The 26,885-nt window shown below is 36.1% G+C and overlaps 1 protein-coding gene across 1 annotated transcript in view; it reads left to right on the top strand.

Annotated features, from left to right (window-relative positions):
• The window catches only part of LOC114055915 (vesicular inhibitory amino acid transporter-like), a 54,579-nt gene extending 27,944 nt beyond the window's left edge, over positions 1-26,635 (top strand). The window contains exon 2 of the mRNA XM_027880529.1: positions 25,484-26,635. Coding sequence (XP_027736330.1) covers positions 25,484-26,635 — 1,152 coding nt within the window. The remainder of the gene's footprint in view (positions 1-25,483) is intronic.
• Positions 26,636-26,885: the final 250 nt, after the last annotated feature.

The raw sequence follows: 26,885 nt of genomic DNA, 5'->3' as shown, positions 1-26,885 counted from the left end.
ATTCAGTTCCTCAGGATGTTAAAATGGTTCTTATCTGTATTTAATTAATAAAAATGGCTTTTAAAATGCTAATTGTGTGTCCCATGACATTACCCTTTGACATTAGATAAAGCCAATAAAAACAGAATGGTTGTTTCCAGAAATGTAAATATCTACAGAAGTGATGCTTCAGAACAGACTGATATCACCTACTAATGTTTACCATTTTCCATGGTTCGATTTGTGTATCTCAGACAATTCTGTATGTATGGGGAAAATTAATAATTTCTAAAATTATTTTTTTCACTTTACAGATACTGTTACCAGGTTTACTTAATTTGAGCACTATCTAAGCCTACCATAAAGCATTCTTCTCAGAAATTATCCTGAAGCTTCTCATTGGAATGGCTTCCATGAAAGGAGAACTAAACTAAGGTCAGAATTCGGTGTAAAAAGACGCTTGTATTTTCAAGCACCTTCCAGGTCAATCCAGAAGATCATGATATTTTGTGGGAAGGCTGGAAATATTCACTTTGGTCTTCAAAAATACCAAAAAAAAGTTTATTTTGACAATAAAGACACTTGTTCTGTTCAGGTCAACATCAGCAGATTTCATTAGGTGTAAAGGAAATATTCTAGAGCATTCAGAGATAAATCCATGGATATGGCACACACAAGTGTCAGTGATGAGGTTTGAACAAGGTAGGCACAGGAACATAATTCCATACTAGGAGTGTCTCTGAAATATTTCTATTTTTTAAAAACAAATTAATAAAGTGTAGAAAGCTTCAGAATATTAGTTTTACAATGAGAAGAAAAATTCCAGTATCTGATTGTAAATGACAGAACAGTGAAGGTTGTCTCCATGTTCATTTAATCCTGAGCACATAAGAAAAAACAGAAAACAAGGCTTGCATGAATAATAGTTAATTTTGGAAGTGGGCAAGTCCTGAGAATTACTAATGAGACTGCAGTTGATATACATATATACATATATACATATATACATATATACATATATACATATATACATATACATATATATACATATATATATAGTTGAAAAGTCAGTGGTTTAGAATTCTTGTTCGGAAATAAAAACCTCTAAATTTGCTTCAAGAATTCCTTAAATTTGTTCTAGCAGGTAGGACATGCTAGGGCAAGCAAGGACTGTAACTGCTGTCACATGCTACAAGGTCTACGTGCAGACCTTTCATAAGCAAACACTTTTTTCCAGCAGTGTTGTACCAGGTATTCAGTTGTTAATGTAGAAATATAGTTGTTAAAACCCAATACTCTTCAGAAACAAAGAGAGAAAAGGAATGTAGGGCAAGCACTGGAAATAACAAAAGAAAATGGCCGTAAATAATTCTATACCTGTCCAACCCAAAGCTCTCCCTCTCTTGACCTTTTCTTCATAAATTCCATGGGCCATGCTAGGAAGTAAGAGGACACTTTTGTAAATGTTATTTTTAGGATTTTACGTCTTGACTAATCATAATATATCATTCACATCCGTACAGTAAACGTATAATCACATCTCTATGTCTTTCACCTAACTGTTACTAGTAACTGTAAATTAATTATAGCTACAAACAAGCTACTTTTCTTTATCTTGCTGCTTTAAGCTCTTTTAAGAACATTTTTAAAGTTCTACTGACCTCTGTAGACACTAAAACACAACAGAAAACTATCACATCTGGAAAAGTGAACTTGTTTACATGCATTTGCTTAGCAGTCAGTCCATCAATCCTAGTTTTTAATGAAGCATTTTTTCCTTTTGACAGAGCTATTTATTTGTATTAGAAACATGCATAATTTCCAGGAAAATATTCTTGCAGCCACCTGTAGATGCTTCATGAATGACTGATCTACATGGATACCATAGGTAAAAGGAAAAATTATTTGAATTGTAAATTGAAGGTTGCAGACTACTAAATCTTGCTGCATACTACTCTGGGCAGTATGTTGAAGATCCTGGAGATATTTCTTTAGCTGCCATTTGAAACGAGCACAAATAAATGAACTGTGGACAACAAACTCCATTTATCACAGCTACACTATCAAGGCTAACCTAACAAAAGGCGTAACAATGTACAACTGCTGAAAAAAAACAAAGACGTAATGAAAAATTTTATTTTGGTATTGAGGATGGCTCACCTGAAGCAGACTTTTTCATCTCTTTTCAACTGCTTTAGGGAAATACCATCTCTCTTTTTGGGACTTGTGAGGTTGGACAGCTGCCTAGACACTGACGAAGAGCGTGTGAATTTTGCTAGAAGAGATGAACTGAATAGAGCTCACAGTGAGGAACCAGATGGACCCTTGAACTTTGAGCTTGATGTTTGTCACCAGGATCCAGAATACATGTTCCCAGCTCCCTTGCCACATGCCCAGGTCAAACTGATCACCAGCTGGGAAGCAGGATGGAATGTAACAAACGCCATTCAGGTAACCTTTTACTTCACCACTTATTACACTCATCATTTGAAAAACATGATCATCACTTAGCCTGTTCTATTTTACTAAGCTACACCATCATTTTGCAGTATTCTGAAAGTTTTCTATGAATTTATTACTCACATATTTGAACCTTTCTGCATAATATTAGCACACTGAAAAAAAGACTTCCAAAGGGGAAAATGATACATATGCCATCTAAAGTTTAAAAAATGTTTAAATTTTGTGAAATTGAAAATGTGGTGATTGCACCTGTTTTGGGAGTGCAGGCATTATCTTTAATAAGTATATTTCAATTCAGTGACAGAGATGTTTGATAGAAGTGTGAGATAAACATCTAATAAAAAGAGGTTGGTAAGAGCCAGACTGACGTCAGAAACAAATTTACTGACATGTAAGTTAGACTAGAAATAAATTGAAGCACGAAGCACAAGAAGTGTAATAATACTTGTCAATGTTAAAGAAAATAGTTAAGTTGAATAGACTGAAAACATTTGGTCCCAGCATTCTGTGTGGAATTTGAGTATCTTTCTGAACTCTTAAATTTAGCATTAAATGTTTCAGAATCTTATTCTCACTTTTCATGATTCATTTCCTTACATAATTCTATCATTACCACTAACATTCTGCCTGACATGATGAGAATAAAGCAGTACCCACAGACACATCTAGTCCCAGTAACTTTTACTTCAATAATTTTTTGTGTCACTTTAATTATAGAAATGTAATCTTTCTGGTATTACACAAGTCTGACTGTGACTATGAACATTTGTTTACATAGCCAGGTCATCCCTGAGCTCTGTAAAGGAGGAGAAAAAGGACATGTTTCTAACCCTGCTGCATTTTCAAACATGAGCACCACCACATGAGAACCAATGCAATAACAGGGCACAGTAGCATATCATATTCTGAAAGTGTTCAGCTGCGAATGAAAGTGTGAAGTCCTAAAATACCTCAACTGCATTCTAGTAACACATTTTATCTTCAGTCTCCCTCAGCAGCATCTAGACAGGACAGGAGTCTGGGATGAGAGCCCAGATGAGTTTTCTCTGTGAGTTTTGCCTTTGATTCCATAGAAGCCAAGATTTCCTTCTGGAAGTCAGTTTTGTCAATATTTGCTGTATGACCTTTTGGCAAGTCATGTTCTCTCACTCACTGTTTTCCTTTCTGGACAATTCCTCCGTAAATATATCAAAGTGCCCAAAAAATCCTGAATATTATTGTATGCACAAGTACTATTAATTATTAATAAATATTATAGCTTTCAGTTAAAAAATAGACTGACAACACAGTGTAAAAACATAATCAAAGATACAGTTACCTATTTAAAATGAGGGCAGATTGAAGCTAAACTATCTAATCAGATCAGCAACTATGGTTTTAGTCAAAACTTTCAGCATACTGAGTGTTGCTTACCATGGCTCTCATTTGGTCAAATATTTTAGAAAGCAGCATTAAGGCTGAAGACTGCAAAGCCTGGGAGATGCATTTTCATTAGTAGTACAACCAAAGTGTCCTAATGACACATTGATAAACTGTGTGGATATGCAACCTCAAATGTGAATTTATGCACACATAGATTCTATGCATTTTTCCCAATTGTCAAGACCTGGGATTGGAAGCAAGGCATTTAGTTTAGAAACAAGGGTAGAGAGAAGAGAAAAGGGGAGGGGAAAGGCAGGAAAGAAGAGAGGAGAGAATATTGAATGGGCATCTGTCAGTAAAAAATAACAGTCTGAGGAAATTTTTATGAATAGCTTTGAAGAGACAGTCTGAGTTGTGAGCAGAATGATTAAAACAATCCAAACATTCTTGACTGGTGAAGACAGTCTATGCTAAAATGAGTTGTTTTGCCCTACCCAGAGGAAAGGGCAGAAGTGTTTTGCATGGTAATTAAAGGTAAACGTTTCAGCAGATTTCTGAAGTGTTCTAAACAGTTATTCCAGTGAATACAATTAGTCTAAAAGCAAAATTATTTCACAATCAAGATTTATTATGGGAATGATTAAATCTTTGGTCTATGAAAGCAAATTCAAGGGTTCTCTCATAGTGCTTTAAATATAAGTATTTTCAAACAAACAATAAGATACTTTTTTTTTTGTTCTCATCTTGAACTGCAAAAATGTGTGCTTCTGGTGATGATACTATATGTGTAAATGATTGCTTCAGACATTTAAGTTTCCAGGGAAACATGTTTCTTATTCCAACACTGCACAGGCAAATGAAAACCTGTGTTCATTTAATCTGGGTAAGGACAGAGAACATAAAACTGAGTTAATTCTAATGGAAAAATGTACAGCATCATCTGGCAGAGTGATACAAGTTGCATTTGTTTGCATGTAGCAGTAAAAAGCAAAAAAAAAATATTTGTAATAACTTGTACAGTAGTGCTGGATAGATAAGCAAAGCAACAGCAACAAGGAAGAAGGTAGTTAAATTCTAGCAGTACGGGGTTTCACAGCAGAACCAAAGGACAAGAAAGACTATTTGCCAGCCATATATGGTGGGATTTTTACCAACAGTGTCAGATTGGGAACTTGTCACTACTGGGGATCCACAGGACTTCATCTTAGGCCCTGTGCTCTTTAACGTCTTCATAAATTACTTGGATGCAGGACTAAGCAAGTTTGCAAACAACACAAAAATGGGAGGAGCTGTTGACTCCCTCAGAGGCAGGGAGGCCCTGCAGAGAGACCTTGACAAATTAGAGGATTAGGCAATCACCAACCATAGGAAGTTCCCCTTTAGGGGAAGCCATGTGAGGAGCGGCTGAGGTCACTTGGTCTGTTCAACCTGGAGAAGAGGAGACTGAGGGGACACCTCACTGCAGTTTTCAACGTCCTTGTGAGGGGAAGAAGAGGGACAGATACTGATCTGGTCACTCTGTGGTGACCAGTGACAGGACTCAAGGGAATGGCCTGATGTTGCGTCGGGGCAAGTTTAGGCTGGATGTTAGAAAAGGATTCTTCACCCAGAGTGTGGTTGGGCACTGGAACAGGCTCTCCAGGGAAGTGGTCACAGCCCCAAACCTGACAGAGTTCAAGAAGCATTTGGACAATGCTCTCAGGCATATAGTGTGACTCTTGGGGATGGTCCTGCACAGAGCCAGGAGTCAGACACAATGATCCTTGTGTTTCCCTTCCAACTTTCATATTCTGTGATTTTTTTAAAGTAAAAGAAAAAGGCATTCAGTCTATAGTGAAGGGGCACAAGAGAACATAGAATGGAGAAAAAAACAACAGAGGGAGAGGAAGCAAAATAATGGCAAGAAGTGAAAGAATATTAATCTCAGAGGTAATTTATAACTGTTTAATTTATAACTGCAATTTATACCATTGTGAGTCAATCTCCATTTAGGTCTCAGAAGCACAAACAAGTTTAACAGCGAAAAAAAGTCAGCTACTTTACCAGAAAGCACTAAATGGCCTTCATTTCATTATAATACCTGTACAATCTTTAAAATACAGTCTTACATAATTACACAATTTTCTCCTGGATGTTTTGTAAAACATGATGTATCAAATCTGTCTGGAAAGCAGCCCAGCAGAAAAGGACTTATGGGTTCTGTTTGACAGCTGGCTGAACATGATCGAGCAGTGTGTCCAACTGTCCAAGAAGGCCAGTGGCATCTTGGCCTGTATAAGCAATAGTTTGGCCTGCAGGTCCAGGACAGTGACTGTCCCTCTGTATTTGGCACTGGTGAGGCTGCACCTTGAGTGCTGTGTTCAGCTCTGGACTCCACACTACAAGGATATTGAAGTGCTGAAGCATGTCCAGAGAAGGGCAACAAAGCTGGTGAAAGGTCTGGAGCATATGTCTTGTGAGGAGCAGGTGAGGGAGCAGGGGTGTTTAGCATGTGAAAAAGGAGGCTCAGGAGAGACCTTGCTGCTCTCTACAACTACCTGAGTGGAGGTTGCAGTGAAGTGGGGATGGGTCTCTTCTCCCTGGCAACTGCTGACAGGATGAGAGGACATAACTTCAAGCAGGGGAGACTCAGGATGGATATCAGGAACTATTTCTTCATGGTAAGTGTTGTTAAGCATTGGAATGGATTGTCCAGGGAGATGTTGGAGTCACCATCCCTGGAGGTGTTCAAGAAATTACTGGATGTGTCACTTAGTTCAAAGTTGGACTTGATTATCTTAGAGGTCTTTTCCAACCTAAATGATTCTGATATTCTGTGAAATCATGCTGAATGTGCAGTTTGATTCAGTGCATCTGATACCTAATATTGCCAACTTTTGTGTCCGACATTTTGAAAAGAATTAGGTTGTACAAAGATTAGAAATACTGCAGCAGAGGGAATTTTACAATTCTATGATCAAAATAACACAATATGGTGCTTGTCTATTGTGAGTGCTTCTAGGAATAACCATAATTCAATTAGTAGTATTAATAATTATTTTTAAATGTGTCAGTAATAAATTACTAATTATTGCAGCAATTATCATAGATATGCTCATTATATTTATATTCTGTATATTGTACATTAGTTTAGAAAAGACTGAATACTTCAATAATCATCATTTAAAGACTGAATATCCACATGCCTTCACTGTGTGCCTTTATAGTCATATTTCTGTACTGTGTTTAAATTCAGTTCATTTTAATTTATGTAACTCTAAGAGGTTCACTCGAAAATATCTCATAATTAACATTTGTTATTCTATGATGTTTTCTCTGAGCTACCTGCCTTCACCTCCCTAATATAGACCAATCCTTAGAATTCTTACTGAATATCCACAACTCCCAAATACTGAAGTGGAAAACACACTCATGCTGAGAACTGGAATCAGCAGACATGTCCCTGAAGATATAAAGGCAAACATCTTTTTAAGGTGTCTAAACACCTCTCACATTAAACTTTACTGGAAGCATTTTCTAAGTATAAATATGTACTTACTTCTGTGTTTCTAAAGTGGGTCATTAGATGTATAACAGTATAAATCACCTCATCCTCAATCTTAAATAATTTAGTCACATTTAACTAAATAATCACTTGAATTTTGCAGCACTTGATCTTAAGTTTTTATTTTCCAGTGTAAGAACATAGGTCAGTCCTTTCTTGTGTACCAAGCAGTAACTTCCTTGAATTTTATATGGAAGCTGAAGTCATATACAATGAAGCTAAAGTCATATTCTGAACTAAATTAAGACATTGGAGGGAAATGAACTTCTGCATTTTATATCAAGATGTGGTACTGATAATTAAAGGGACATACCCAGTGCTGATGTCTAACCTAGGACCAGCAAGTATTATAAGTTCCCAAATTGAGCATCAAAAAATTACAGCACAAAGTAAAATTCCAAGGCAGTAGGACTATTGTGGTGCACATAAAAATTCCAAATAATATTATTTTAGCTGAAATGCACCTGAAGTACAGGCCAAATTTATTTTTAATGGGTTTGCAACCAAAAACCATATAGCCACAACCTGGAGAAGAACCTGGTCAGTACCATCTAAATTCAGGTCTGTTTTTCCTATGGTAGAATGTCACTGTTATGCAATACAATTGATAAAAGGTGTATTTAAAGAAAGAAGACTCTGTAACTAATGTTTGTGCCCTTATTTTCTCTTTTCATTTTCTCTTGAGGGGAAAAAAATTGCAGACATACATCACTACTTTATATAACCTTTTACTTCATCTTAGACCCTCCAATAGATTTCTTTAGTTTTGTGCACATATCCATATAGTACAGAGAAGGCTGGATGAAGAATATATGTCTTCTCTATTCCCAACCCTGCTTTTTATCACAAAAGCTTTTTGTCAAAAATGTGTTATCCTGCAACAGGGAAATTATATCTACTTCACAGAAATCTCTTTATTTGACATGTAAGCACTGTGCAGCAGACTGATTTTGAGTTGACTAACTGCCATTCCCATAAACATCATTAAAGAATGCACTGTATCAATCTGGTTTTTACTTGGTCAGCTGCAAACACTATAAAATCTTATGAAACCAGAACTCCTAAACATAGAGAGGTGGCTCACCTAAAATTATTCCAGGAAGAAATATTTGGATTTTTCTCATGAGATTTAAGTTGCTGTTTTGTAGGGTTTGAATTTTATGTTGTTTGTCATATCATCTGGGCAATGAACAGGCACAGGGAGCATTGAATGGATTTACATCAGCATATTCTACTCTAACTATTATGAATATGTTAGGATCGGCAAATGAGTTTTCCATAGCCCCTCTGTCAGATCCCTCAAGCAGAAACTGTGATATAACATAACTATTCCAAAAAGTTATTCTTTGGACATAGAGATAGTCCCAGGATACAGACAATTGGTTCAGAAAACACCGTAATAGCTCATGGAAAATCCTGGAAAAAAGTACATGGGTCACACAGGTGACAGATCAAAGTATTTCAATTCTTACAGCCTTTTAGGTGTTAAAATTACATATTAAAATATCTTTAGAAGTTAAAGCAGTCCTTAGATTATGCTAGCCTACACCATGAGCTCGAAATTCCATCGGTTAACAGATGAGTTACGAGAGGGTTACAGGAAGTGTCTCTCTCTGTGTCTCCTTCCAAATGATTCTACTAGCCTCAGTAGTTTGGCTAAAAAAGACATACTTTATTATATAATCTATTATATTGATATATAATAGCTAATTACCATATGAGATAATTATCTCATGTGAGATGAGAGGGAGACATTCTAAGGTATAATGCTCAACAAATCCATGGAACTTAACGTGCAAGCTCAGTCTTAAATCTGAATATCTTGATTACAATGTGTAAGATATATATATTTTAAAATATTTATTCTTAACCAATACCTTATTTTATATCTTTAATTTTTTTTACCTGAGTTTTACTGACATAGCTGTCTAATATAACATTCTTTTGATAACAGTAGCCAGAAGCGCTAGTGAGCTTAAAGAAATACGAACAATTCTGTTCGGAACCTCAACTTATATATAACCTTACATTTCAGTAAAGTAATTGACACTTAATTTTTAGCAGTCAAATATCTATCATTTCCAACAACTTCAACTGAAATTTTCTTGTCTAGAACTTTTGAAATCTGTATATTTCAGCATCTAAATTTAAAAGCGATCATAGTATCTTGAGTTTATTCCTAGAAACAGTATCTAAGTCACTGCAATGCATAATATACTTATCCTGGGATTGATGTTCAGTTTGTCACAGTCTGGTCCAGAAAGTCTTGGAGAATTTACAAGTGCCTGTTTCTTATAAGTGGGAACTTCTCGTTGATTGTTCAGTTGTCATTTAAGTTTGAAAATTGTTTCATATGGAAAATCTTCTACTAATAATCTTTTAGAAGAGATGTTTTGTAGACATGAGGCTATAGTCCTCCTACATGAAGCAGCTAGTAGTAGAAATTTTGTGCATGTAAAAGGACAAAGGAACTAGCAAGGAAGCATACAGTAGTGTGGCAAGTAAGCCGGGTTATACCAACTCAACTCTTCTCCTTACAGTGGTGGTTTCTATCTAGTGATAACATTAACTTGTACTTTCGAACATGTGAGTTGTTTTGGCATGCTGCCAAATTCAGTCTGCCAAGAGACAGCCTTAGTGAGGACATACAGTCATAGAATCAGAGAAGACCTTGAGATGAAAAGGATCCATAAGGATCATTGGGTCCAGCTCCTTGCTCCTGTACCTGCAAGGTGCAATGCATGGACCTGCCTCTGACATTGGCAGAACACCTTGGGTGGATGCCCTGGAGGAGTCTATCATATATCACCTACTTTATATCTCAGTCAGCTTAAGTGAGTCTCCATCCAAGAGCTTTAAAAAGGCCAACTACTATCAGTGGTGTTACAAGACCTTAACTGTCAGTCTGTCAAGAGACAGAGGTATGACTTACATGCATATTAACATATATTTCCAAAAAGGGAGTGTCTATTTCCATGCCCATTTCTTCCATAACACATCTAAAATAAATGGTATATGTGAGAACCACAAAAAACAGGACATTGTCTCTCATGCTCCCAGACCTCTTTTTTTTTTCCTTCATTTTGTCATTAGGAAACATTCAAAGCACCCAGGAGATGGCCTGCTCTGGGGGTGTTAACATCTAAAAAAAGCTTTTGCATTGGTATGTAGATAACGTAGGAGCACACACACTACACCACTCTATTTTTAATTTTAATTGCAATAATTTTTTGAAAGAAAAAGTCTTACATAAATTAATACATGGTTGTGATCAGCTTTCTCTGCTCAGTACTGCTGTCCATAACCAGGCACACATCAAATGCTGAAAATCTCTCCTGAACGTCAATCTCGTACCTTCCTCCCTGAGGTCATCACTTGCAGCAGACTCAGGCCCTTGTGTCTCCTACAGACACAGCTGATAAAACACCATATCCTTCACAACCTATGGGAGTGTGGGACTGCAGCAGACTGTGTTTTCCTGGACCAGTTCAAGTTCACATCTTATTTAGATCCCACAGCTGCTCTCATAAAATATTGGTCTGTCTTTTCAGCAGTCAGATGAAGCAGCTATACAGAGCTCCTTGTCTTCCATCCAGTGTCTGCCCACACCAATATTCCTTCACTGCCTGTGTAAATCCTTGTCCTTTCTACTATGCAGGTCTACCATCTGGCATCATCTTTCAGTCAGCCTCTTTCTAAATCCTGCACTCAGAATACATCCAGCTCCTGCTTATTTTTACTGTAAACCTAGTTTTTACTGTAAACTAATACATAGTCTCGAGCACTAATAATATCCCATCTAGGTCAAGTAACACACTTTTCTCTCACTTTGCCAAGCTCACTCTGTTCATACTCACCTGGAGATTGATGCAGTTCCATACCTCAATGTAAGCTGCTCATCTTTTCTATAATAATCTACCATTTTTTCCTGCATCTATTGACTCTTCTTCCAGTTACATTCCTATTGTCAATTTGTTAAATATTTAATAAGCATTCCTATGAACTTATATGAAGATATTCCTCTGATACTCTTGGAAATGTCTTTTTCATGAAAATTGCATTATTTTAAGCTACCTTGAAACCACTTTTTACTCATTTCACTCACAGTTTCTGACATTGACTCAAGGTTTCCTTGACTCCCCTTTTTGCCTGTATTTGTTTCCTGTTATCTTACCCCTAGATTTTAAATTCTTTGGAGAAGAGGCCATCTCTTTGTGCTTTGTTTGCACAGTGCTTTTCACAATGGGATTCCATTCAAGGACTTTCAGGTGCTGCAATAATGAAAACAATTTTGAAACTAAGTCTCTAAATATTTTCTATTTTTCAGAAACTCTTTACAAAATAATGATTGTTTAAATATAGCCTGCAATAAGTCAGCTTGATATTTGATTCTGTTTCTTCCCTTTTCTCTACATAGAATGGATTCTCCTTGCTATTGAGACATATTGTAGGGGCTGAGCATAAGATAAATTGGCGAACAAATGTGGTAAGAGTACTGTTAGAATATTCAGCCATTAAAATGGGCATTCCATCTTCAAAATCCAGGTGGTCATGAAAGAGAATGACAAAACCATGATATCAAGGATAAATGGATAGTGGCATTATGAAAATTATACCCTTTGAAACAATAAGTGCTACCAAAACCAAAGGATCAATAATTGTCAGCTGCTTGAAAGCCATAATCACTTTATTCCATGGGGGAAGGCAATGCACTACGACTTGTTGCAGAACAAGGATCTCTGGCTCCCTCAGGTGAAGGGAATAGCTGATGTACTTTCACACTGTACTAAAATCAAATTAACCTACCATACTTTTTGGTGTCATCAATCCCTGAGAGCATTTTTAACAAGTTGAATTAAAACAGATGGTGTAATTTCTTCTTCTTTTTTTTTTTTTTTTTTTAATTCATAACAGGTCACATGGTATTTAAATACACTGTTATCACACAACTTCGAATTTCTGTATCTGTTATATTTGGCTACTTCATTGTTGTGATATTATGTTTGACAGATATCTTTCAAAACAAAGCCCAGATTGCCTATTATAATTATTTCCCAGCTTTCTGTGGCTGAGATAATTTGTATACTTGTTCCTCTCTATAGCACTGCCAAGGACCACCCATCACTACTGGAAAACCTTGTTCTTAAAACTGTTCAGTCTGTCCTTATTCTACAACTTATGAGGTATGTAACTTCAGCGAATTTGCTTTAATAAACCATAGACATATAACTCCTCCCAGGATAACATTCCTCCCAAGACAGCAAGAACAGAGTGACAGGCAGCAGAAAATAAAATATTTTGTCAGATGGTATTTCTTTCTTGTTTTTTTCTAAACTTCCTTCACTTCCATTAGCAAATTTTCAGAAGGGATCTCATTTTGTTAGGAAGTGAAAGAGTGAGCCTTAGGGTTCATCAACGAATAAAAGTTGACAAGCTCAGCATTTGCAAGTTTTTATGAGAATTTAGTGCTGAAAGCAAAGGACATCTGAATTATTATGATGTACTAGTAGAATCAGAAATAGTAATGTTTCTCTAGCAGATTTTCCTTGTGGTAAACTTTCTTCCACACAATCCATAGATGGTTAATGTACAGTTTACTTCAGTGTGTATAATTCCTGACAGCAGGAGATTTGCTGAAGCGGTACAAGCTCTGTCTGAATGAGCAAATGGAGCTATGTGAGAAAATAAAAAGCCCTAAATGCTGATTATACACAGTACTGAAGATGATATATTGTAACCTAGTTTTAGCACAGTAAGCTGTATAAAACATTTTACCCCTAAAGCTAAACAAAATTGTCTTCTATTTGCATGGATTCTCCCTCCCCTCCTCACACACACCATGTTTCTTGGAAGGCAATGTTTCTCTGTATTCTTGGCCAGTGGCACTAGTTTTGCCATGTGTACAATACTGTGTTACTAAATAGCTAACAAAAAAATGAAATTTAATATTTACTTCACAAAAATGTAAACATGAGTCAAAGTGAGGAAACATTCACTTCAGTTCATACACACATATCCCACTATCCATATCAATTCCTCTCAGTCCAGTTCTTGAATTGACACAAATGGCAGTACCCATAGATTATGTTTTGTAATGTCTAGAACAAACATTTTTGCTTGTTTTATGTTATTGATAGCAGTGGTAGTTTCAGCCTTTTCCTTTACTCTACTCTATGGGCATTTACATTCATGCTAGGTTTTTTATTGCTGTTTTCCCCTCCAGAATTATGTTTAATTCAGTCTAGTTCCTCCCTGAGAAGTAGAGAACTTAGGTTTAAGTTTTAAAACCCATTCTAATTTGATTATTTCAAACTAAATCCAGGTATTTCAGAAATTATTAATAGTCTTACTGAAGCTTGAAAAAATGTCAATTTGAGGATAAGAATTATATAGCACATAGATACCAGCAATATGTCTTATTTTTTATAAGCAAGTTGTTTCTTTTTTTATTGGAAGATATCTTTTTTTGTTGTTAATGACTGTTAGTTCTCTCCTTTTACTGCCACTTTATAAGTTGGCACAGAGGTTTATTCTATCTCATCAAAATTTGAATCTGTTCTTTTGTCTCATTGTCTGCCGGATTTCTGCAACTCCAAATGACATCTCCTCAGCCACCTTCCCTCAAGGGACTTGAAAATCTTCTGTTTTAATTGGGATCTGGAGTTTAAAATGAGTTCTCCACTCCAGCTCTTGTTGCCTTTACTTGCCTGCTGATTTTTTTTTTTTTCACTTTTTCTGGGAAGCCAGCTGCTCTCTGAGTTCTTTCTTTTATATTTTTTGTTGTTATCATCTCAAGTCAAAAATAAAATACCTGCACAAAACTGTAGGCTTCCCTCTGCTGCTTGGTTGTGATTTTAGAGACTCTCCACTATCTCCTAAGCTGTGAGCATCTGCCATTCCACCCCTGAAGGATTCCTTTCCTAATCAGAAAGGATAATCAGCTGCATAATGCATACTTTCCCTCTAGCTTTCTACTTATTCCTGTCTTATGCTTATAGGTAGATATGTCTCATAACGAGTAATTTTTCATCACAGATTCTTGCCCACCATATTCTCTTACCCTTTCTACCTCATATGGGTCACAACCTTATGTTTTAAAGTTCTTCAGTTTATCTAATGACACCTAATTCATAGATGCTAAGACAGAATCATTTCCTTGAGACCAAAAAAAGTAATCAATTTAGTAACTTCACTTATAGTCAGCTGAGTGTTTGCTTAAAATACATTAATTTCACTCCATGAATAAAATTTGAATGTGAGAAATAAAAGTTATTTAGGAGAAAGGGACAGAAACTAAATGCAGTCTTGAAATAAATTTCTCAAACATGAAATCACTACAGCTCTCTACACAGAAGTAAAAAACCAGGAGAGATCCAACAAAGCTGAGAAGTTTCCCTTGCAGTATCAGAATGACAGAAGTTTAAAAAAAAAAAGAAAGAAAGAAAAAAAGAACATAAATAAACTTAATTTTTAAATATACAAACTTTTACAGCCATTACTTAGCTAACTTTGTTTTAATAATGAAAGAAGTGTTTTTATCTTGATCAGATAGTTTTTCTATCTAAAAGTAAAAAATAAACCTTAGGTCTTTGTCAAAGGTGAAGAATAATCAAGGTCCCCAGTTTGTTCCCTCACCTGTTGTTCCCAGACAGCATCCTGTCTTTGAGTCTTTCCAGGGGAACTGCAGAATAAGAAAAAAAAAAAAAAATAAGAAGAGGAAAATAAAACAAACAAACAAAAAAACACTATGGAAGAGGAATAATGTTTTTTTCATGGGCCAGGTAGAAGTCAAGAACCACTGTGTCACAGTCTGTACAAACAGAACAAGAAACACCTCCTCAAGTAGTAATACTTCAAATATTTTACATCTAGAGACCTTAAAAAGACATTGTTGGCATGCATTTTATATGCCATAGGCCTGGTTTCATAATGCATAACCATATTCAAAATTTATTTATTTTTTAAAAACAAGAGCTTACCTAAATTTGCTTTTCTAATGAGAGTTCAGAGTACGCTATAAAACTCAGTCACATTTCTTTTCTGATCTTTTTATTTTCTGTTTATTATTAATTATGCACATTTGGGAATGTTCGTCTAACCTACTCGAAAATAGGAGAATTATTCTACCTTGTTGAACTTAAAGAATGATGTGATCTTTTATGTTATTATAGGAGAGAGACACCTCAATTATAAGAATTCATTTGCAACTTCAACTTTATCTGTATTTCTGCATGATGAATTATCAGGCAGTAAAATCCCTTGCTGCTTCTTTCGTCCTAAAGGAAGAAGCCTCCAGGGGTGCCACTGAAGTTTAACTGAGGCTAAGAGAGGAAAAGCAGTAGAAATTTGTTGTCTATAACCAGCCTAATTGTCAGACAACAGCTTTTCTCACATGTTCCAGAAAGATATAGTATAAACTGATACTCTGAATCAGTTTACTGATTCCTGAAGACCAAACATAATAGTATACCACTATTTATGTCTTTTATCTTCATATATCTTATATTAATTATATTCTCTCCAGGTAGTGCTCTTAGACTAATTTGTCATTTATACACTGAACTCTGGGAGTTGTTATAACTTGAGTAAGAGTCCACCTAAAATGGGTGGTTAGGTCTGTGCTGAGGAAAGAACAGGGTAATATTAGCAAGGGGAGGATTCAGTCACCTTTTGTTCTGCATAAGAACATGACAAATCCTATGCCACTGTTCAGAAAATATAACAGCTTCTGGAAGATGTAACCTGGCTACATTTTCAACCCTCAGAGGTGCATAAGGCTTTTTCCAGTGCAAAGATCTTTGTAGTGTGGGGTTGTTTTCTTCCATTTCCTCTTCAGTATTACTTGTTAAAAGTGACAAGAACTGTGGCATGACCGACTCAGGTGGCATTTTGGAACTCCTAACAATTCTTTCCCCCAGCCTGAGTTAGAACTTTCTATGCACTTTAACTCCTCCTTTTGTTATGTAAGTGCACACTCAAAGGAAATTTTTGGCTCCCCGCTGCTTTGCTTTGATTCACCCAAAGTCCACCCTCTGCCTCCTCTCAAGTTCTTTTGACCATATTTTCATGGGAACTCACTCTCTTGTTACTGTACTGGAAGTTTTGAGTGCTTGCCTGCCTTCAGGTGAAAACCTGACAATCTGTGAAGAGCTATAATGACAGAAATGGGTAAGCAACCAGGAAGTCCATGTTGCTCACCACTTCTACCATAATGTTTTAGTTTAAACTCCCTTGCTTTTTCCATCTCTCTTTCCTCTCAGCTACATGACACATAATAAAAACCCTCATTCTTTTATGAAAGCCTGCTTTCTCCTTTGGGACCAGGCAAAATAATGTTTTCTTAAGAGGTAATTTGCTTGGGAGATATTCTTGGTACGATTCAGTGATTTCTTGCAGATAGCTTTGGATTTATGCAAACTAACATTTCCCATTGAACCATGCAGAATTAAGCACTGAGCATATTATTTTGGTTTTAGAACAAATATTTAAGCCAATAGCAAAGCCAATAAGATCAGCTGTCAATTACTCAATAGCAGTAATTCCTTTTTATTTTTGTGTGAGACATTTTCTTTCCTCATTTCATTTTCCTAGTCTTTAGGCGATCCTTAAGACTAATCTGGCCACTGAAAGGAGAATGAAATCGGTGGTTTCTGTGAGTCAAATGGAGACAAACATTTTGCAGTGAAGACCATGCAGCTTCTTTACTTGCTTACCTTATCACAGTACCTCCTGAGCAGTATATCTGCCTTATCATCTGCTTCTGGTACCTGAAGGATTGACAGGTAAACACTTCTAAACTTTCTGTCAGTATATAAGGTGAATGAAGGCATTAATCACAGAATAAACATCTTAGTCACCATCCTCCCTGCAGCTGAAACAGGATTGGCGTTGGCAGAGAGAAAGAATGAGAAAAATAAGGAAAAACCAGATTGCTGGGGTCTAATTCAACCATCTCTGAAGTTAAAGAAAGATTTTTCACTGACATTAGAGGAAATGGATCTGCTGCTAAGGTCATACAGGCCATAGACAATATTTGAAGTTTTCCACAGAACAGCTTGTAGTATTTTTGAATTCAAACTCAGCTGAGCTGTGAACAAACTGCAAAGTGAGTGGGAAAGTAGATGAATTCTTTTCCTGACATCTGTAGAGCACTGCCAGAAGTTTGCGTAACCTGCTAGGGAAATGGATATTCTTACTGCTGAGAAGAAATAGGATGTTACTAATATTGCAAATATATGCTGGGATGACCTATACACCTGAAGTTTAAAAATAATTAGATAAAGCATATTTACAAAAAAGAGTAGGCAAAAAAAATGAGAGTGGCACTGCATGTTAGAGAGCTGATTATCTGTGTTAGAACTGTTGTCTGAAGAGAAAAATTGTATTGTTCTTGGTGACTCCAGTTTTAAAGGCCTATGCTGGGCATTGTATGCAGTATGTGTTAAAACATCATTGAAGTTTCCAAAAATGATAGATGATAATTATCTGGCACAAAAGGTATTGAACCTAGCATAAGGTAATTCAATTTTGAGCCTCATTATGTTGAATAAAGATGAACGAATTGGAGTATCTAATTATATTCATTATGGGAAAACAGAGGACAGTAGTATATGTATTTGGTACTTCAAAGGAGTGAATTTTTCAAACCTGGAGAAAATTATGAGAGATAATTGATTAGGAAGAATAAATGCAGACAGGCAATTGAGAAAGCAGTTTTAAAGTTTAACAGGAAACTATGACGTGTCCAAAAGCAACATCTCACAACTAAGAGTATATAAATTTTTTAAAACCCCCTCCTATTCAGGAGTGAAGTAAAAGTAGCGATTAAAATTAAAACTATATATATATATATATATATATATCAAAAGGGAGAAACAAAAGGTGAGAAAAATAATAGTAAATCATAAATTAGAACAGTGGAAAAGAGACATAAGAATGCAAAGGTGCTAGGAGAAAGTGCAACTCACCTACGGATAAGTGTTAAAGGAATGAAGTAGAGGACAGTATTTATAAAACATGCAGATAAAATAAACAACACTACTGTGAAAGTCAGGAATTTTGCCTAATATTTATGAGAGATGAGACAAAATAATGAGGCAAAATATCCGAAACCGCAACCATACCAGAAGACTATAGAAGGCAAATAAATAATCCGTTTGTCATCATTAGTCAAGATGAACACCAAAGTGAGCACTGGACTGATGGCATCCCTTGTTCCCCTTGTTGCACACAAACGATCCTGGCCAAATCTCTGAGACAAAAACACCAGAGGATGTGGATGTGAGAATGTGAAAAGTTAACTTAAGAGATTTTCTACTGTAAGATCACCTTCATCTTCTCTGAGATGTCTCACTGAATTTTGCTACATTGGGTTCTAAAACTGTCCTTAACTCTGAAAAAGAGATGTAGCTGTTCATATATTGTTCCTGTAAAGAACTAGGAGAATGTGCTCATACTACAGGAGAAGAGTGTGCCTTTTTGTAATTTTTTGGGACAGATATCATGCTATTTTTCATTAGACATTAAAAAGTTATGCCTGAATTCCTATGCTGTGTGTGCACACTCCACTGTGTGGACATACATTGTATGCCCAGCAAGAGAAATGGACACCTCTGAAAGGAAATTTGTCACAGCTCTTTTGTAATCTATCTTAAGAGAGGTGTGAATTATATATAAATTGAGGTGCCTAATTTTTCCCAGCTTAGATATGGACAATAACTATGAGATAACCACGATTTTTACTTAAAATGGATGTTAAAATCTAGCTCAATAGTATTTTGAAAGCAGAAAGCTCAGCAAGTTTTCAGCTGGGAGGCATAACGAAAGATATATCTGACCTGGTAATATTCTTATTCAATTGTTATTACAAGTGGAATTTTCAGAAGATTGTGAATATCATCCCAATTTTTTAAAAGCCATATAAATACTGACTAGTGAAAACTGGCAAGAATGATGAGAAAAATAGTGTAATTGTTAATACAGGTTTTAATTGATAGAGCATAAAAAGCTGGAAATATAATTAGTGTCAATCATTGTGTTTTTGTGGGGCGAGTCCTTACAGTCCTTATTAAACACACTTCATCTAATTCTTTTATGACATTGTAATTTAGGCAGTGAAAGACAAATAATATATTTACACTTCTAAAAGGAATTTTGACACTTTATAACACAACATGCTTATTTAAAAATTAGTGCAAAAACACAGTACATCTTAAATGGATTAGCAACTGCCTTAGTGACAAGTTCCAAAAAAGTAACTGTCAGTGTGGATCTATTGTCAAAGGAATGAGTTTCTAGTTGGATTAGGAGGTTATCTAGTAGAATAAATGGCAGCAGTTCCAGTATTATTCTATGTAGTGAACACTGAATTGAAAAAAAATACAAAATCACTGATGATCACAGTGATGGCTAAGAAAGGAAAAAGACCATGGAGGTCAGCAAGCACCTCTGTCATCATGGCATGAGATTAAGGGATTTGCTATTTAGTACTTATACAATTGTTTCTTTGTATAAATACCACAGCAACACAGCCTTGCATCTGTTTGGAAAAATTATTTATTTTAAAGAGTAAGAAATGTTAAACATCATAATTAAATACTTCATGGACTTGTACTGAAAAACAGGTTCTTGAATTTATCTCCCAACGCTTCCAAGATTTGTGAAAAACACTTTCCAGTATAGTCTCCATGTATAACCCATGTTCATGGCAAGGAATCAAATACATAGTTGGGGAAAATAGCTAGACCTAAATTAACCATTCCAGTGGAGTAACTACAGATGGTGATAAAGTCAGTCAGAGCTAATTTGGCAGTCTGGCATATCAGCATGTATTCTATATATAGGAGAGTTGTACAAACTGAATAATTTTCAGTTAAATTCTTCTTCACTTCTTAATTTATTTTTCCATATGATTAAGTCTTAAGGTGAAATAAATTTCACTCTCTCTTTTTTTTTTAAACATTGCTTTTCACTCCATATTATTTCGTTGTCTTTTGGCATGCCTCAACTCTGACCGTGATTTGATCTTCTTTACTTTTTAATTACCTTTCAATTTGGTTTTTTTGTTGGTGTTTTTTTTGTTGTTTGTTTGTTTGTTTGTTTGTTTTTCAAAATGTAGTATTTCAGGTTAAAACAATTTATAAAGTGAAATATTTTGCTTGGGACTAAAAAGTCTTAAAACTGAAATTTTTTTTTTTTTGTATTTTTCTCAGAGTGCTTGTCTGTGCTCATTTGTCATTTTTCTAAATCCATTTTATTCCTTGGGGAGGTGCCTGCCCTTGGGTGAAGGAATATGATACAGGTATGATAGCAGAAAGCCCATTTTTTGCATTCAGCTCTGATCCAGATGTCAGGTATTTTTAAATAAGCAGCCAGTCTTGCTGGTGTGAGAAATCCACACATGTAGTACAAATATTGCGATCAAACCATCAACAAAATATTTTAATGTACAGATGTAATTTGGAAATCCTGTTCTGCTTGTTTTGTATTGTAGGTGGATTGGTGATTCCTGGTGGTACTTATCATACTTGGATGCTTCCTCTTGGGGGTATTCTGACAAGGTGAATAAATAGCTGTTGGTTGAGCCTGCTATTTTCTTACACGCCTTTTCCACTCTTATTCTTGTTAGTTGAGCCCTCAGTCCTTCCTTGGCCCAGCTGCCCATAAGTCTGCTCTGGGTGTTTGACAAGGACCCCTATCCAGGCACACATATTCACTCACTGACAAAGAACAGTTCACTTCCATCCTCAGTCTAGGATGAAAATTAGGGTTCCCTTTCTATAGAGGTTGGATGGAGTGATGGCAAATAACACAATCACTCAAGCTGCTCAGTGACAGAGGACTGTTTCAAAAAGTCCACCTCCTCTATTCCCAAATATGTGGGTTCTTTTTCCCTGTATTGTTCTATTTTGTAAACAGATCACCTTAAGGTAACATATTTAGAGCTAATGTATTTGACCTTGCTCCAGAACAGCTGGAAATAAAAGTGCTCGGACAGGAACACTTTCCAGAAAGAACTGATGAAACTAAAAGTGGAGAGGCAATTTAGGGAACAATTTAGGGCAATTTAGTTCCTTTTGCTGCTCATTTTTAATTGATGCCTCACTGCTAAGGCTGTCTGTGCCATAATTTGGACATGCAGGATCAGAAGACCCAGTAAGAGCAAGTGCTGGGGCCAGGCTGGACAAAATGTGCATTGACAAATGGTACAGGAATTACCTGATTCCCTCTTCCACCAGCAAGGAATCGGTGAAATAGCATCATGCTCTGTCTGCATTCCGTGTCACTCATTTCTCATGAGAGGGGCACACAAGCCACTTTCAGTAACATTCATGAAAGTATTTCTCTGTGGAGGAGGAATTTTCCACATCTACAAGTCACTTTAAGCAATGCTCTAAGATTGCTGAGAAGCTACCAGATTGATGCCTGTATCTGTTATATTGCATTGACAGCAAAATAAGAACTTACTAATGTATCTTTTTTAAACAGCTATTCAAACTTGGCAATGTTCAGAAAATTGTCCTAGCAGAAGGTATTGCTTTAGGAAAGGTAAGAAAAGGAGAGCAAATACAAACTGAGTTTTGAAGTCTGATAAAGTGACCTTTGTTCTTTGAGTTCTTGTGGCCATCACTAACATTTTTGGCTATTTTGTAGAAATTTGACAATGTGATGATACATGAAACAACAACTTTTTCTTCTCCTCCTCCTCCTCTTTCTTCTTCTTCTTCTTCTCCTCCCTCTTCTTCTTCTTCTTTCTTCTTTCTTCTTCTCCTTCTCCTCGTTCTTCTCATTATTAAATGGAGAAACTGTTTCTGACAAGGCAGGAAAAGCACTGTCATTTCACCACATCTATACTTACTGCATTGGCATATTCAGTGTTCTCCCATTTCTGTCAATTAACCATGATTTATATTCAAAAAGCTGCAAAATCAGTTATGTCCACAATGTTTGCTTTCTATTGGTAATTGAGAGCTCAAGTTTACATACTCTGGGAGATAGATGTCAAAGACGTCAGAAACTTATAGTTTCTGTAGAAATGTCCACTTTGGAAACACTGAAGTCTAAACTTGAAATTGACAACCACTGATACATAATTTTAAGAAAGAGTATATGTAGGCAAAAATGGGTTTGTTTAATAAGATCGGAATTCACGAGATGAAAAAAAAAATCAGCCTAAAAAACCTCACTGTCATCCTGTGGTCTGTGTTAGATACTGAATTAAATTTTTTGATATGAACAACAGCAAGAGGATGTTAAAAGTTGGAATAACGTTATGCTCTGATTAAATTAACAATTAAGCATGGAAAAGCACACACCTGTGGGCAGGACTGTAAATAGCTGTCTAAAGCGATAATCTCTCTCAAAGTCTTCTGTTTTGGTATAGGTTGAGACTAGTCATATAAATGTTAATAGATTAAATTCAGCAGGGGAGAAGTCATTGTGTGGGCAAGGCGCATGCTGACACTTACCTGCAATTTAATTATACAGTGACCCTTTGGGTCAGCAGACACCATTTAAAGTCCCAGTTGCAGGTTAAGCAGCAAAATAATAGTGCTGTGAGTATAGAACAAATGAGATAAGCTTCATACAGACTGCAAGGAACTGAGAAAACATCATTGTTCTTATATTAATATGGAAGATGACTCTGTGGTTTTATCTTCCTGACTTTTTCATAGACTTGGTTCATTTGTGATGCTTTTAAAGTCTATCTGTTATGTCAATGTCCCCAAAGGATTGTTTTCATAGGAAAGAAACCAAATTCAGTTCTTTAGTCAGCTATCTAACTTATCAGTTGGTAAAAGCCACGATTAAAAATAGCATGATATCAAAAGCTGCTGTTACATGTGTGCTACCCGTAGTCTGGCTAGAGCCAGATATCTAATCTTTTTACTAAAGTAGACTGTTAGGTGGCATAAATGGTAGAATTTTGAACAATTCTGTGAAGTTCATGTACAAAAGAAATGCTAATTACAGCTCAAACTAATTGGGTCATGAGATCTGTATTAGAATGTAGCTAAGACTACACTGAGTGGAGAGATTTGGGTGACTAAATACCACAAGCTGCATAGCTGAACATCCCAGCTTCTAAATGAAATAACATGTATGACTTACACAAAACAAATGCTGTAAATGAAGCCATGGAAAACAATGAAGAAACTATCTAGCCAATAACTTTATTATTATATCAGTATTATATCATAAAAGCATAGACCTTTTTAAGTGAAATTTATTAAGGCACATATTTAATATGATTTTTCCAGCTCTAAGTCAGCTAAAAGCTGAAGATATCTGCATCTAAAATGAAGCCTGAAAATTAGGCAATGCTGCTCTTTTGTATGTTGGGCACTCTATTGTTCTCGTTGACTTAGAGAAGAAACACTGCTCTAATTCAAGGACTTCGAATATTTCTTTTCTAGTTGATGTTCATCTCGCAATCTGCCCAAAAAGGACTGCTGTTTTGTGTCTGGAAGAGAAGGATAATAGTTTTTTTATACATTAATGATTATTTAGTGTTTGAAAAACTGCCTCTCTTCAGAGCCCTTCTAATGGATTAGGTGTGGAGGTACTTGTATCACTTAGAAGTGTGGTGCTGGGTATAAGCCCTACAAAGCTGAGACAGGTGCCTGCCTTCTTGATGAGCTCCATCAGATCTGGGCTCCTAGAGTGCCTTCACAGAAACTGTTTGATGGGTATAAAACCTAAGAGAGTTGATAGAAAATACCAAAGGCAGAGAAGCATGCCTGAAACTCTGGTCCCCCACTCAACCTCATGGTCATGATTGTAGGTGGAAAAGTCTGAAAATAAAATGTATACCACCAAACTCACCTCTTCTGCTTTGGCTACAGTCACTAGCACTACTGACTCAGGATGTGAGAGAAGAGTTGTCCCTTGTGTGAGGAGAACTGTTTCTATCAGGGATTCATAGGTTTTTGCAGAGCAGATGGGGTTGCTCAGGTTTGGTCAGAAACACAGTTTAGATGGGTTTGATCCAAATCAAGTCCGACTGTCAGACCAGAAAAGCAAACGTGAGCACAAATGCTCAGATTTCGTCATGGTATGGGTGTGGTAAGAAATATTGAATTAAAAATTTCTGCAGAAATAGTTAACTGTATTTTGTTTGCCCCTTCTCTTTCTTCAGTTGTCATGAACAAAAATGCCTGACCAGTGTGACTAATGTGCATTTCCTAATTTCAGTTTTGTAGCATAAAAAGAGAAATGTCACATAAGCATCTTTCTTAAATTGGATCTTTTTATCAATAACTATCATTCAAGGGTTTTGATGGTTTTGTTCCGATGAAAAAAAGGAAACAAAAATCTAATTTGTCCTTTAGTACAGAGAAGAGGGAAAAAGACAAAGAAATGCACACGGTGTTCTGAGAAACTAGAATGCCATGTGGACAAAACAAATAAAACTACGTTCCTTTCAGAAAGGGTTTAGAGAAAAAAAAAAGTTTATATGTCTTGCATGTATTTTTAAACACCAAAAAAAGTTTACACTTCTAGACAAAGAAGTCTAGAATTTCAGCTTTGAGAAAACTCACTTTAGCAGTGGACTGAGCAAGAGCAAAGGCCGCATGAGGCAAACAGAAGCTGCAGAGGAAACACAAGTTTAGTCTGATGCACTCTAATGCCGTTTTCTCTCCAGAGGTATGCTAGCAACTTTTAGGTTAAAGACAATTGTGATTACTGGATCTATCTACACTGCTATTTTTAACTGGAATGAAACTTGCACAGATGATGCTACAGATGTTTAATTTTACTGATATTGAACCTGTTTCATTAATATGCATGTTGACTGAATAACTAACTATGAACCTTCTTAAATGTGCTTCTAATCACATCAGCGTTAAATATTAACTGGAAACCTGACTCTATCATTCCATCATATTCTCTTTTTCCCAGCTTATCATTACATGTGCTTCAATAGAAGCAGTTATTTTTGCTGATAATTTCATTTATCATAAATAAACATATTTCTCATGATTGTTATTTACTTAGCTGAATGTTGCAGTACTTACAGCATGCAACTAGGTGAAAACAATGTTCAATGGAGGACAGGTTTGGGAGTGCAGCTTCTAGTAAAAATTTTACCTTGAGGATTTTGTGCTATCTTTTCTTTCTCTTTTTCATTTTCAGGGAATATTTGTCCTAGGATTGCCATATGCTCTTCTCCACAGTGGATACAGTGGCCTACTTCTTATTGTCTTGGCTGCAGCATTATGCTGTTACACAGGCAAAATTCTGATCGTTTGTTTGTATGAAGAAAATGAAGATGGGCAACTGGTAAGAGTGAGAGACACGTATGAAGATATTGCAAATGCCTGCTGCAAAAAGCTATCTCCCAAAGTAGGGGGCATAGTTGTCAATGTGACTCAAGTGGTGGAACTGATCATGACATGTATTTTGTACCTGGTTGTTAGTGGGAACTTGCTGTCACACAGTTTTCCATATGTAGCACTGACTGAGAAAACTTGGTCTGTAATTGCATTTGTTACTCTGTTACCTTGTGTATTTATCAGAACTCTCAAAATTGTTTCCAAACTCAGCCAGCTTTGCTCCTTGGTTCACTTTGTTATCATCCTTGTAGTGATGACTTACTGTCTGACACAAATACACCAGTGGTCCTGGGCAAAATTCAGACTCTCCATTGACTTTGAGGACTTCTTGGTCTCCATAGGAGTGATCATTTTCAGTTACACTTCACAAATATTTCTTCCCACACTTGAAGGTAACATGAAAAACCCGGGGGAATTTAGGTGTATGCTGAATTGGACTCACTTTTTTGCCTGTATCTTGAAAACAACCTTTGCACTGACTGCTTTTTTGACCTGGGGTGAAGAAACAAAGGAAGTTATTACAGACAACCTGCCATCATTTCTTAAAACACTAGTGAATTTATGTCTCTTAACTAAGGCTCTTCTTTCTTACCCTTTGCCCTTTTTTGCAGCCACAGAAATTGTGTATTCTTCTATTTCTAAAGGCAACCATTCCAATTACAGATCTCCAGTACTTTCTCTGGGTGTAAGAGGCTCATTTCTCTTGTTAACTCTGCTGATGGCCATGTTTACGCCACATTTTGCCCTGTTGATGGGTTTATCAGGCAGTGTAACAGGTGCTGCTATGACTTTCCTCCTTCCCTCTCTCTTCCATTTAAAACTTAAGTGGAAAAACCTGTCCTTCTTAGAGAAATGTGCAGATATCTCTGTTTTTATTTTGGGCTTCCTTTGTAGCCTTGCAGGCATAGTTTGCTCAATAAAAGGGCTGCTTGAAGTATTTGGAGGAATGTAAAAGATTTCCTGAAAGACAAATAAAGATCAAATCTTATAAATGCTTTTTACTCTGTCAGTATATAAGAGATTTTGTCACTAGCTAGAATTAAACATATGCCTAAAGATTTGCAGAATCAAGGCTTCAAGGCTTGAAAAAATATATGGCTCTAAGCAAACTGAAAAATAACCTTCAAAGCCAAAAACTACAAAACTAGTTCTTTTTAAAATCTTGAGAAGAAAGAAGATGTTGGAGATAATTTAGTGTGAAA

This window comes from Empidonax traillii, unplaced genomic scaffold, assembly GCF_003031625.1.
Source record: "Empidonax traillii isolate 1590-97213 ecotype Southwest subspecies unplaced genomic scaffold, ASM303162v1 scaffold72:size2462915, whole genome shotgun sequence".
NCBI classification, from domain to species: Eukaryota; Metazoa; Chordata; class Aves; order Passeriformes; family Tyrannidae; genus Empidonax; species Empidonax traillii.
The sequence above is the reverse complement of the archived record's forward strand: the minus strand, read 5'-3'. Positions and strand labels throughout refer to the sequence as shown.